This window comes from Sturnira hondurensis, unplaced genomic scaffold, assembly GCF_014824575.4.
Source record: "Sturnira hondurensis isolate 20B ecotype Veracruz unplaced genomic scaffold, ASM1482457v3 Scaffold0016273, whole genome shotgun sequence".
Lineage (NCBI taxonomy): Eukaryota > Metazoa > Chordata > Mammalia > Chiroptera > Phyllostomidae > Sturnira > Sturnira hondurensis.
In genome coordinates, this window is record NW_028088904.1 from 99834 (window position 1) to 112422 (window position 12589).

Genomic DNA, 12589 nt, shown 5'->3' on the forward strand with positions numbered 1-12589 from the left:
TATTTTTTAAGAGTCCGTAGAAATTTTATGTGTCTATAAAATGAGAGAGAGGTGGGATTTGCTTCGAAAACAGTGCGGGTGGGCAAGTTGAAACAAGATTAACTTTGGGTAGATGACAAGATCATAAGCTGAGCGATGGATAAAAACATGGAGAGGAAGTTCATTATACTAATATGTCTACTTTTGTATGTATTTGAAATGTCCTAAAAATGAAATTTTTAAAAAACAAATAAAATCTAGCAGTAGTTGCCAGTTCTCTGATTATTTTTGTTTGTGATATCTAATACGGGTGGCCCTTTTTTGGCTGAGACCGTTGTTGGTTTTCCAGGGGTCCCACTATCCGTTGTGAAGGACTTGGAGCGCAGCGCGCTCTCCGGGTTCTGGCTGTCATTCAATGTCTGACTGAGTGGCATCTTGCCTAGATGAGCTTGGGCTTTCCAAGACTCCTGCTGGTCAGGTGTTGGGTTTACCCACCATCTCTTCTCAGTGAAGCCCCTTTCTTCCCCGCTCTCCTCAGAGCCTTCACCAGAAGATACTTGGTAAAGTACCTCCAAGGAGAACTCCGTACGTCCACAAAAGAGGAGAAGGAGAGATGGGACTCCCGGAACACACTCTCCCCAAAGATAACTTTCTGAGACTAGAGTCAACTTCGGGCAGAGAACGGTGCAGCCTTCCTCCCACCGGGAAGGACGCGTAGCGGACCGCGCAGCCGGAGCGCGGCCTGTGAGCAGAAGCGCGGGCGTCCCCACCGCGACGGCTGACCCGCTACCTGCAGCTCTCCGCCAGTCGCTCCCGCAGCGTCTTGCGCTCCTGCAGGCGCCGCTCGCACTGCTGCTGGAAGGCGAGCTCGCTGTAGACCGGCCTCGACACCACGTAGCTGCCACTGTACCTGGGGTTCGGAGCTTCCCCGGATCTGCTGCCCGGAACTTCCATGACCTTCGAGCAGGAGGAGGAAGAGGAGGGAAACGACGGATCGAGGAAGGAGAAGAAATGGTGAAGAGGAAGCGGCAGGGAGAGGCGACCGCGGATTAGCCCCCTCCCGGCCCCACCTGTTGCAGCGGACGCTGGGGAGCCCGCCCCGCGCGCAACCACCCTGGCGCTCGGGGTCCCGCGCCCCGCGGCGCGCCCCGCCGGCTGGAGGGGGGCTCCCGGCGACTTCCGGTCCCGCAGGCGGCACCCGCTTCCCGCGGCTCCCAAACTCGGGAGAGAGTGAGCCCCGCGCGGGGGCTTCGGGAGCACGACCCAGTCAGTCCTCCCCTGCGAGCGGTCGGGGCGCTGTCCGCGTTCTGAAATCTCCCCAGACCGGGGCTGGGACTCGGGGCGGGGAGGGCTGGGGGAGGACCCGGACGGCGTTTCTCCGTCCCCGCCCGGGGCTCAGGGCGCAGCCCCAGGCGCGCACTGGCGGAAAGCGCAGCCCCCGGCCAGTCGCGGGACCCTCCGGCCAATCTCCCGGGTCCCGAGGCTGCGAGCGCTGCAGGCAGATTCCGGGCGCGGGCCGCCGCTCTCCTGCGGGCAGAACTTTGGGCGTGTGGGGCAGATCTCTTCCCCAGGTCCGTTTTCCTAGCTTCTTTCTCACTCTCAGCCTCTCAGAAAGAAGGCTGTCCAGCCCCCCGCCCGTCCGCTCCAGGCCCCCACACTAGTCCCACCCCCCAACCAGCCCCCTCTCCCTAGGAGTCAAGCCCCCCGGGGGTGGTGTGGGCTACACGGATCTCACCTGCTGTGTCTCTGCTGCTGCCCCGCCCTGTGTGCCCCGGGCGCGGCCGTCTCGCGGCCTTTATAGCGCTCGCAGAAGGCAGGGACACGTTTTATTTATGGAGCAATAGAGACACCTAAGTCGAAATGAGGGACACACAGGCAGCGGCGNAACCCTGGCCGCGGCCCCCCCCCCCCCCCCCCCCGTCTATCTTACAGGGAAAGAAATCCTACCCTTTCCTCATTCTTTCTCTTTCCCGAACAGAGAATGCAGAGAATCTTACTGGATGTCCCGCACGGGCCCACCCAGATCCTCACTCACCTCCCTCCCAGTTACTAACAGAGGCTAAGAAATCAGAAGAGTCACAACCCTGGGGTACTTGTTGCAGAAATGCGGAGTCCACGTAGGAGAGGTCAGAGACGTACTTGTTGCAGAAATGCGGAGTCCACGTAGGAGAGGTCAGAGACTGCTGGGGGCGCGGAGCCTCGGCCGCGTCCACCAGGAAGCTCCGCGGGCTGGCGCACAGCTCTCTCGCCAGGTGGCAGGAGGAAGGGAGCGGTGGCCAGTTTTGTGTCGAATAAGTCTTTGGATTTATTTTCTTTAGGAGTACCCAATGAATGGTGGCTATAGAGAGTTCATAATTTATTCATAATTTTTAGATATAGTTTGCACTTCTGTGTATGTGTGCATTATTTTCACAATCAAATTCAAGTGTCCAGGTGGCCCCCTTCCTTCGCAGACTGACTCTTGGTTCTTTCTTTCTTCTCATTTATCTGGACAATCAGAGGGAATAAGCTGGACTAGACAGGGGTCTAGACTAGAAAGGAATGAGGGGAAGGTGGATCTCTTCTACTTCATCTGTGTTTTGTTTTCTTCTGGGAAGAATCTTGTTAAAACTAGCAAATGCAGGTTAAGATGAAGGCAGGGCGAGTTCGGAGAACAGGACGACTTTCTTTTCGTTAGCAATGCTCTGAACGCACACGAGGCTCTAAAATATGGACCTTCTGGGCATCAGCGTTCAGTTACCCACCCAGCTGGAAAATACAGACCATAAAATTCTGCAAGCTCTCAGAAACAGGACTTTCAGGAGAACCCAAGTGTAACTCCCTGAACTTGTATTCGTGATGCAAGCATGAGTGTTTTTCTGAGGAATGAATGAAACAAAAGCTTTCAACAGATCTTCAAAACTTTCCTGACCCAGTATGGTTATAAACCCTTGAAAAGGGGACCTAAAATCTAAATCACCAACTTTAAAATTCTTAGTGGATAGGAATTAAGAACTAGTAGTTCTTAACTAAGAATTTTTCTGTCTTCCAGGAGACATTTGGCAATGTCCAGAGACATTTTTGGTTGTCACACCTGGGGGTGTTACTCAGATCTAGTGGGCAGAGGCCAGGGCTGCCACTAAACATCCCATGATGGAGTTTGCAGTCCCTCGGAGATTCTGTATGTTATTAAAATGCACATTTATTGCCCTGGCTGGGTAGCTCAGTTGCTTGGAGATGTGCCCAGGGTGACTCGAAGTCCCAATGTGCCAGGGTGGCAGATTCAATCTCCTGTCTGGGCACATATGGGAAACAACCAATGAATGAATAAGTAGGTGGAACAACAAATCAATGTGTCTCCTTCTCTCTCTCACACACACACTCACACATCAATAAATTTTAAAAATAAAATGTACATTTCTCATTAAATTCCTATGTGTTCTAAACATGCATCTCTCCATATATATGGAGACATATCTAGTACACACACATACACAGTGTAAATGCATTTCTATTAGCATATTATTGTTGGATGGGAAACTCAACTACACTGAAATAGAGGAGAAAACATTTTTAAGTTGATTCTGACTGCACCTACTCAGTACATCTTCACACATACATTTAAGGCCCACTTAAATTATTGTCTCCTCCATGAACAGTCCTTGATTTTCTCAGTCAGAATTATTCTAATTTCTTTTCTAGATTCTCCTGGTACCTTATCTGATTGTCTCTTAAAATGCCAGTTACTATGTACCTTGGTATCATAATTTTATTTATGTACAAGTCTCATCTCTTTCACTAGACAAAATCTTCTTGAGGACAAATACTATGACTTCTTCCAACCATTATCTTCCACAAAGTTTTCTAACAGATATACCTATAGCCCAAAGATTTTTTTAAACTAATAAAAATACATTACATATTGGCCTACCACTTGAAAACATCAAGGCTATACCACAAATATCTTTCCAGGTGAATACATATAAATTTTTCTTAATACTGTCAGCAGCTGCCTAGGATTTAATACTATCAACTCATTGTACACTGAGTCCCACAGTAACTTAAAAGGCTCACAATTCTTCCCTGAGTTAATTAGGAGGCATTCTGTACAAAAATAAATAGAACCAATACCCCAGTCTAATAATGGGCGTGGTTGCTCCCTGTTACTTATATTTTGACAATTTTGGTCTGGTTCAGCCAGTTTTGTGGACCACTTTTTTTTTGTGGACCATCAAAACCTGATGATGATTTAGTAGTGTTGGTGAATCCAAGGAATGAAGAGTGCGGTAGAGGCAGGTGTCAGAAGACAGAGAAGAGAACTGACGACCAAATAACACGAGGCGTCAGGTGTGCGCCTTCCCTTGGAAAACAGAATTCTTTTTTGAGCATCTTTTAATATAAAAATTCAGTTTAATAATTACCACCCTATAATGAGCCCTACATGGGCCTATATGAAGAGATTGCTTTCTTCTCTTTTCAGCAGAAGAAATAAGTGGTACGTGGCCAAAATGGCATCTCCCTCACAGGTTTTTATAAAAGTAAAAAGCTGCTTTTCTCCTGGATCTGAATTTGACTGTCTTTTAAAAACAGAGAAGAGTAGGAGGTGAAAACAGCTTGCTCTCCCCACCCAATTTACTTGTTATATTAAACACCTCAAATTACTCACTTAGGCTTCACAAATCAAGCTTCACCTGTTTCCAGGGGAGGTGGGTGGTTCTTTTTTGTGTGTGATAATTTCATCATTTTCAGAACTTCTTTTCAAGCTGACAGATACCACTTCAAAATAAATTGTTACTTTCCAGCACTTAGCAGTTAATGCTGATTTAAAATGCATTTTCTTATTTATCATTTAGGTGCTTGGACTATAATGCAAACTTCACTGTTAGATCTGCACACTCACTTATCTGTTCATTGATCCATCCAAGGATGTATTAAGAATTTATTAGAACTGGCCATGGTATAATGATGAATAAAAAAAGCACGGACCGTGACCTCATATCTGTGGGTGCAACAAACATTTATCAAATGGTCACAAAAGTGTAAACCCTATTTCGCTGATCTAAAATGCAGATTTTTCACATTTTATCAGGGCTCGTCTTACAATTGATGCTGTGCTATAGTTCAACTGGCAGTAGTTTTTCTTTCTTAGTGATTCATAGAATAATTGTGAGTTTTACAATGTATGGCATACTCGAATTAATAAAATGTTGATATATGTATAAAATCATAAGTGTATGTTTTTGAGTGAGTTTGTGTGTCACAAGAATGATTTTCTTTGAATTTTTAAAAAGGTCTTTTTAATTTATTTTATTTTAATTATTGTTCAAGTACAGTTTTCTGTTTTTTACTCCCATCCCAGCCAACCCCCTGGTGCTCCCCACCTCCCTCCCATTTCCATCCCCCTTAGTTGTTGTCCATGTGTCCTTTATACTAGTTTCTGTAAATCCTTTCCTTTTTCCCCTGAAATTCCCTCCCCTCTCCTCTTTGGTCACTGTCAGCCTGTTCTCTATTTGAGTGTCTTTGTTTATATTTTGCTTGCTTGTTTGTTTTGTTGTTTAGGTTCCTGTTAAAGGTGAGATCATATGGTATTTGTCTTTCACTGCCTGGCTTATTTCACTTAGAATAATGCTGTCCAGTTCCATTCATGCTGTCAAAAAGGGTAGGAGCTCCTTCTTTCTTTCTGCAGCATAGAATTCCATTGTGTAAATCCACCATAGTTTTTTGGATCTATTCATTCTCTGATGGGCACCTAAGTTGCTTCCAACTCTTGGCTATTGTAAATTGTGCTGCTATGAATATTGGGGTGCATAGTTTCTTTTGGATTGGTGTTTCAGGGTTCTTAGGATATAATCCCAGCAGTGGAATTGCTGGGTCAAAAGGCAGATTCATTTTTAGTTTTCTGAGAAAATTCCATACTACTTTCCATAGTGGTTGTAATAGAAGTCAGTCTTTGCTATTTTTTTAATCTAAAGAGCAGATTTTTATTTTTCATTTCTTCTTCCTTTAAAAAATATAATTTAAAAAGTTTTCTAATCAGAAAAATTTCAAGTAAGTAAAATTATACCCTTTTTTCATTTCTCTCCAGCATACTTTGGCATATTATGGTAATGTAACAGGTATTGGAAAAATATTTGTTAAATTATTGATTGATTGACCATTTAATAATGGGATCTTAAGAAATCATTGGGTAGGAAAAAACTATTTTAAAAAGATGAGAGTCCATTATTTAAAAAGAACACTAAATAAGAGAATTTTTTTCTGAATCTATGTGGCAATCCATTCCAATTTAAAGCAACTTTCAGTGTCAATAAAAGTTTATTTTTATCTAATTCAATAAATGTCTCAAACAGTAGAGGACATACCACATTCTTTAATATTAATTCAAATTTGATATTTGATTTAGTAAATTTGTCATTCACTAGCATGAAATAATGGCATAGTTTTTTTTATTTAAAAAAATTTTTTTTATTTAACTCTTGTTCAAGTACAGTTTTCTGTCTTGTATTCCCAGCCCTGCCCCACCCCCAGTGCTCCCCACCTCCCTCCCATCTCCACCCCCCACCTTAGTTATTGTCCATGTGTCCTTTATACTTGTTCATGTGAGTCCTTCCCCCTTTCCCCTGTGATTCTCTCCCCTCTCCCCTCTGGACCCTGTCAGCACCTTCTGTATTTCAGTGTCTTTGGTTACATTTTGCTTGCTTGTTTGTTTTGTTGTTTACATTCCTGTTAAAGGTGAGATCATATGGTACTTGTCTTTCACTGCCTGGCTTATTTCACTCAGCATAATGCTTTCCAGTTCCATCCATGATGTTGCAAAGGGGCGGAGCTCCTTCTTTCTTTCTGCAGCATTGAATTCCATTGTGTAAATGTACCATAGTTTTTTGATCCAGTCATTGACCGATGGGCATCTAGGTTGCTCCCATCTCTTGGCTATTGTAAATTGTGCTGCTATGAACATTGGGGTGCATAGGTTCTTTTGGATTGGTGCTTCAGGGTTCTTAGGGTATACTCCTAACAGTGGAGTTGCTGGGTCAAAAGGCACATCCATTTTTAGTTTTCTTAGAAAGTTCCATACTGTTTTCCATAGTGGTTGTAGCAGTCTGCAATCCCACCAACAGTGAACTAGGGTCCCCTTTTCCCCACAACCTCTCCAACACTTGTTGCTTGTTTCTTTGTTTATGATAGCCATTCTGAGTGGTGTTAAGTGGTATCTCACTGTGGTTTTGATTTGCATCTCTCTGATAGCTAGTGATATCAAGCATCTTTTCATGTGTCTCTGGATTCTCTGTATGTCCTCCTTGGTGAAGTGTCTGTTCAAGTCCTTTGCCCATTTTTTAATTGGGTTGCTTGTCTTCTTTGAGTGGAGTCATGTGAGTTCTTTGTATATTTTGGAGATTAAACCTTTGTCTGAGGTGTCATTGGCAAATATGTTTTCCCAAACTGTTGCTTCTCTTTGTATCTTGATACTGTTTTCCTTGGCCTTGCAGAAGCTTTTAAGTTTGATGAGATCCCATTTGTTTATTCTTTCCTTTATGTCTCTTGCTCTAGGGGATGTATCAGTAAAAATATTGCTGCGTGGAATATCTGAGATTTTCCTGCCAGTGCTCTCCTCTAGGGCTTTAATGGTTTCCTGGCTTATATTTAAGTCTTTTATCCACCTTGAATTAATTTTGGTGTATGGCGTAAGTTGGTGCTCAAGTTTCATTTTTTTGCATGTAGCTGTCCAGTTCACCCAACACCATTTGTTGAAGAGGCTGTCTTTACTCCATTTTATGTTACTGTCCCCTTTGTTGAATATTAATTGACTGTAGAGAGTTGGGTTTATTTCTGGGCTCTCTGTTCTATTCCATTGGTCTATATGCCTGTTTTTATGCCAGTACCAGGCTGTTTTGATTACAGTGGCCTTGTAATACAGTTTTATATCAGGTATTGTAATCCCTCCTACTTTGTTCTTTCTCAAAATTGCAGCTGCTATTCGGAGTCTTTTATGGTTCCATATAAATTTTTGAAGTGTTTGTTCTATGTCTGTGAAATATGCCATTGGCATTTAAATAGGTATTGCATTAAATCCGTAAATTGCTTTGGGTAGTGTGGACACTTTGATTATGTTAATTCTTCCAATCCATGAACACGGTATATGTTTCCATTTGTTTGTGTCTTCCTTGATTTCTTTCTTCAGTGTTGTGTAGTTTTCTGCATATAGGTCTTTTACCTCCTTGGTTAGGTTTATTCCTAGGCATTTTATTTTTGTTTTTACTATATCGAATGGGATTTTTTTTCTTGATTTCTGCTTCTGCTGTTTCATTTTTGGTATACAAAAATGCCTTTGATTTCTGGATATTGACTTTGTATCCCACTGTTTTTGCCAAATTCGTTTATGAGTTCCAGCAGTTTTTTGGTAGAAGCTATAGGATTTTCCATGTACACTATCATGTCATCTGCAAACAATGCCAGTTTTGTTTCCTCCTTTCCGATTTGGATGTCTTTTATTTCCTTTTCTTGTCTGATCACTGTGGCTAGAACTTCCAATACTATATTGAAAAGAAGTGGTGAAAGTGGACAACCTTGTCTTTTTCCTGATCTTAGTGGAAAAGCTTTTAGTTTTTTTCCATTGAGTATGATGTTGGCTGTAGGTCTTTCATATATGGCATTTATTATATTGAGGAATGCTCCCTCTATTCCCACTTTGTTGAGTACCTTTATCATAAATGGGTGTTGTACCTTATCAAAAGCTTTTTCCACATCTATTGATATGATCATGTGGTTTTTGTCTTTGCTTTTGTTTATGTGGTGTATTACATTTACTGATTTACGAATATTGAACCATTCTTGCATCCCTGATATGAATCCCACTTGGTCGTGGTGTATGATCTTTTTGATGTATTGTTGGATGCGATTTAATGGCATAGTTTTTAAGCAAAGAATAATGTGAGAGTCTACCTAAGTTTCTTTTTTTTAATTTTTATTTAACTCTTGTTCAAGTACAGTTTTCTGTCTTGCATTCCCAACCCTGCCCCCCCGAAGTGCTCCCCACCTCTCTCCCATCTCCGCCCCCCACCTTAGTTATTGTCCATGTGTCCTTTATACTTGTTCATGTGAGTCCTTCTCCTTTTCCCCTGTGATTCTCTCCCCTCTCCTCTCTGGACCCTGTCAGCACGTTCTGTATTTCAGTGTCTTTGGTTACCTAAGTTTCTTATTATTTAAATATATTTAACTTTTAAAGTTATCCTTGCACATCTTATCCCATAGCTCTATGGTTTGTCCACAGTGAGAAAAAAAGGAAACTTGAGAGTTGTTTCAAGTAAACATGATGGGCTGTGTTATCCTGAGTTGGATGTTTTAAGTATTCCATTTGTCTATCTATCCCTCCATGCATACACTTATTTATTCAGTGAGTATTTATTGAGCCCTTTACTTGTGTTAGGGACCATCTTCAGTGCTGGGGATATAGCAGTAAGCAAGTTTGACCAAGTTCTGCCCTTAAAGGACTTAGAGTCTGGTGGGTGACTCTAAGTAAACATTGTGTCATGATAAAAGCTATGAGAGAAACAAGCAGAATGATTTGTAGAATTACTGAGAGGGCAGTGCACAGCATGGGGAGGGAAGGACTGCTTGCACTGGGGTGGTTAGGGGAAGCCTGTCTCTCTCTCCAAGGAGGTGACATTTGAAGAAAGTTGAAGTACAAGTAGGAGAGGGCTTCCTAGAAAACAAAACAGCAAAAGCAAAAATGCTGGGTCAGGAAAGAGATGGATGGGCTTGAGAATCTAAAAGGAAAGCAGTGGCTGACATTCAGTTGAAGTCAGATCTAGAGATAACAACCTGCTGTCCTCAGTGAGTATGTGGCAGGTATTTAGGGAGTGGAGGCAGATAGACTTAACAAGGCCAGCAGCTAGCCCTTGAGATCACAGGAGGAAAATAAGGGGTTCCTTTTTCTTCTGTAAAATGCAAATAATCCTTGAACTCAAGTGAAGAGAAAAAAATTAAAAATATTTTTCATTGGATGTGCCATGTTGCCCAGTGTGATCTGACTTGAAAGTTGACTTGAAAGCTGAACTGCTTTGAGATAGATATTGTTATTCCCATTTTACAGATGAGGAAATATACACAGAAAGGTTAAGTAGTTTGCCCAAGGTCATGCAACAGGACTGAGCTGGAATACAAACCTAAGCAGTTTGATTCCAAAGCCCATTCTCTAAACTTTCTGCAAAACTATCCAGGACTTCAGCAGCATCAGTTCACCTCCCCACTACATCAGAACTTCTTGTCAGTGTTATTACCCTATCCCAGGCTTCATGGTCCCTCTGCTAAATTCAGCTTTTGATTCTCCTCTTTCAATATGAAAGTATAATATAATTTAGTATCTTGGGATACTAAAAAAGTGGACCAAAATATATGGACATGGAAAGAAACCCAAAGTCTACTATAGATGAAAAAAACAATAAGGTGCAAAGAAAACATGCATAATGTGTTCATATTTGTGTAGAAGGGAGTACACACTCATACATGATATTCATCAGAGTCCTAGCAAGAAAGAGCTAACACACTGAGAGAAAATTAATGCAGGACTCTTTTAAAAATTGTGGAATGGGTCAAAGAATACCACAAGGCCTGGGAAAGCCCCTCAGGGACAGCCAGCTGCCAGGAGCTTTAGTCAGGAAGGAGAGCTGTCAACAATTCTAGCCTCAGGGGCAGAGGGAGGAAACTGTTACCAGAACCCAGAGTGTTGATGGACAGGGCTACCCAGCAGGAACTATGGCCTTCAGGAGAGGAGCGGAGCCACTGCTAATTCCCAGGCCCAACCAGGAAGGAACTGCAGAAATAAACACTCCAGTTTGCCCTCCTACCTCTGGTCTGCTGGTAGGTGCATCCCTACTCCTCCATTCCTCCATTGCCCACATTCTACAGGAAGAAGCCTGAGATCTAAAGAACTTACAGATTGCCCATGAAGTCAGTCTTCGGGGCACACAGCAGAGAAAGATGGAGAGAGAAAAGGAAGGGGTAAATGGAGACTATCTCCACATATAGAGTATTTTGGAAAAGATTCACAAGACAGGAGGTTCTGATGGAAGCAAGAGACTTTAACAATTTTTACATTTTATTTTTAGAACAGTTTTAGAGTCAATAAAAAATTGAGAAGATAGTACAAAGAATTCCCATATACCCCATATCCAGTTTCTTCTACTAAGAGCATCTTAAATCTGTATGATATATCTACCCCAATTTAAAAAAACATACTGATAGTGGATTGAGCATGGGCCTGTGAACCAGAGAATTGTGGTTCGATTCCAGTCAGGGCACATGCCTGGGTTGCAGGCCAGTTCCCAGCAGGGGACACACAATACATTGTGTGTCCTCAGCAGAGGCAACCATACATTGATATTTCTCTCCCTCTCTCCTCCCTTTCCTCTCTAAAGATAAATAAATAAAATATTTAAAAAACATACTGATACATTGCTATTAACTAAAGTCAATAGTTTGTTCAGATTTCCTTAGTTTTTACATAACATCATTTTTCTCTTCTAGAATTATAGCCACATTATATTTAGTTGTCATGGGTTTTTTTTTTTCTAATTGATTTTAAAGAGAGAGAAAGAGAGAGCAACATCAATTTGTTGTTCCACTTATCTATGCATTTAGTGGTAGAGTCTTGTATGTGTCCTGACTGGGGATTGAACCCACAACCTTGGCGTATCAGGATAGCACTCTGGACACTGAGCTACCTGGCCAGGGCTGTCATGTTTTCTTAGGTTCCTCTTGGCTCTGACAATTTCTCAGACTTCCTTTGTTTTGATGATCTTGACAGTTTTGAGAAGTACTGGCCAAGTATTTGTAGTATGCGCCCTTATTAGAATGTGTCTGGTTTTTCTCAGAGTTAAATTGGTGTTAAGGGTTTTGGAGAAGGAAAAGTAACAGAAGCATTTTTATCACATCGTACTAAGAAAACATAGTATCGACTTGCTTATCATTGTTGATACTGACCTTGATCATCCCCCACCTCCACCCCTTTTCTGTACTGCACTTTGAAAGGATGTCGCTGTACAGCCCAAAGTTAAGGAGTGGGGAGTTAAACCACCTCCTTGAGGGCAGAAAATCTTCATAAATTACTTGAAATTCTGAAAGAGACATTTGTCTCCCCTGCTCCCCATTTATTTGTTCAGCCATTTCTTTATGTCAGTATGGAATCAGAGAATTTATTTTATATTTTGCATCATGACCCAATATTATTTTATTTTGTTGATCAAATTGTTCCAGCTTTGACAATTGGGAAGTTTTTCAGTTGGTTCCTGTGCCCCTCTGACAGCCCTCAACACGTAGGGTGCTTTTGTTTCTTGTTGTGGTTCACTTCCTTACTTTCTGGCACTACAAGATGCTCCAAGGAACCCTGGTTTCTTTCACTGGAGAATTTTGCTGGAACCAGAATGTCAGCAATAGGTGTGCTCCTTGCTATTGAAATATCATTGCTTCTAGGCCCTATGAGTTGATAGAGCGAAGAAATATATGTGAGTATATTATGAAATAATATTATGTAATATTTTATATACTATAATATATTGTGAAATATGTATATAAGCACATATAATATTTCTATATGTAACTATCTTATCCTATTAATCTAAACATAAGTTCACAC

General features: G+C 42.0%; 1 protein-coding gene and 1 long non-coding RNA gene across 4 annotated transcripts in view; one reads left to right on the forward strand and one right to left on the reverse strand.

Moving 5' to 3' along the window:
* SLC26A4 (solute carrier family 26 member 4) overlaps nt 1-1863 on the reverse strand; it is a 50236-nt gene extending 48373 nt beyond the window's left edge. For 2 of the 3 annotated variants that reach the window (XM_037065856.1, XM_037065855.1), the window contains exons 1-2: nt 1715-1863; nt 770-936 (exon numbers count right to left, since the gene is read on the reverse strand). In XM_037065856.1, the coding sequence (XP_036921751.1) occupies nt 770-933 (164 nt within the window). In that variant the 5' untranslated portion in view covers nt 934-936; nt 1715-1863. Of the gene's footprint in view, nt 1-769; nt 1375-1714 lie in introns of those variants that run through there. The other variant, XM_037065857.1, reaches the window with a different exon arrangement.
* A 36-nt stretch (nt 1864-1899) lies between these two features.
* LOC119000739 (uncharacterized) lies at nt 1900-2928 on the forward strand. The gene is made up of 2 exons (XR_005069395.1): nt 1900-2105; nt 2152-2928. It is a non-coding gene; the product is annotated as an uncharacterized LOC119000739 (long non-coding RNA).
* The last annotated feature ends 9661 nt before the right edge of the window (nt 2929-12589 follow it).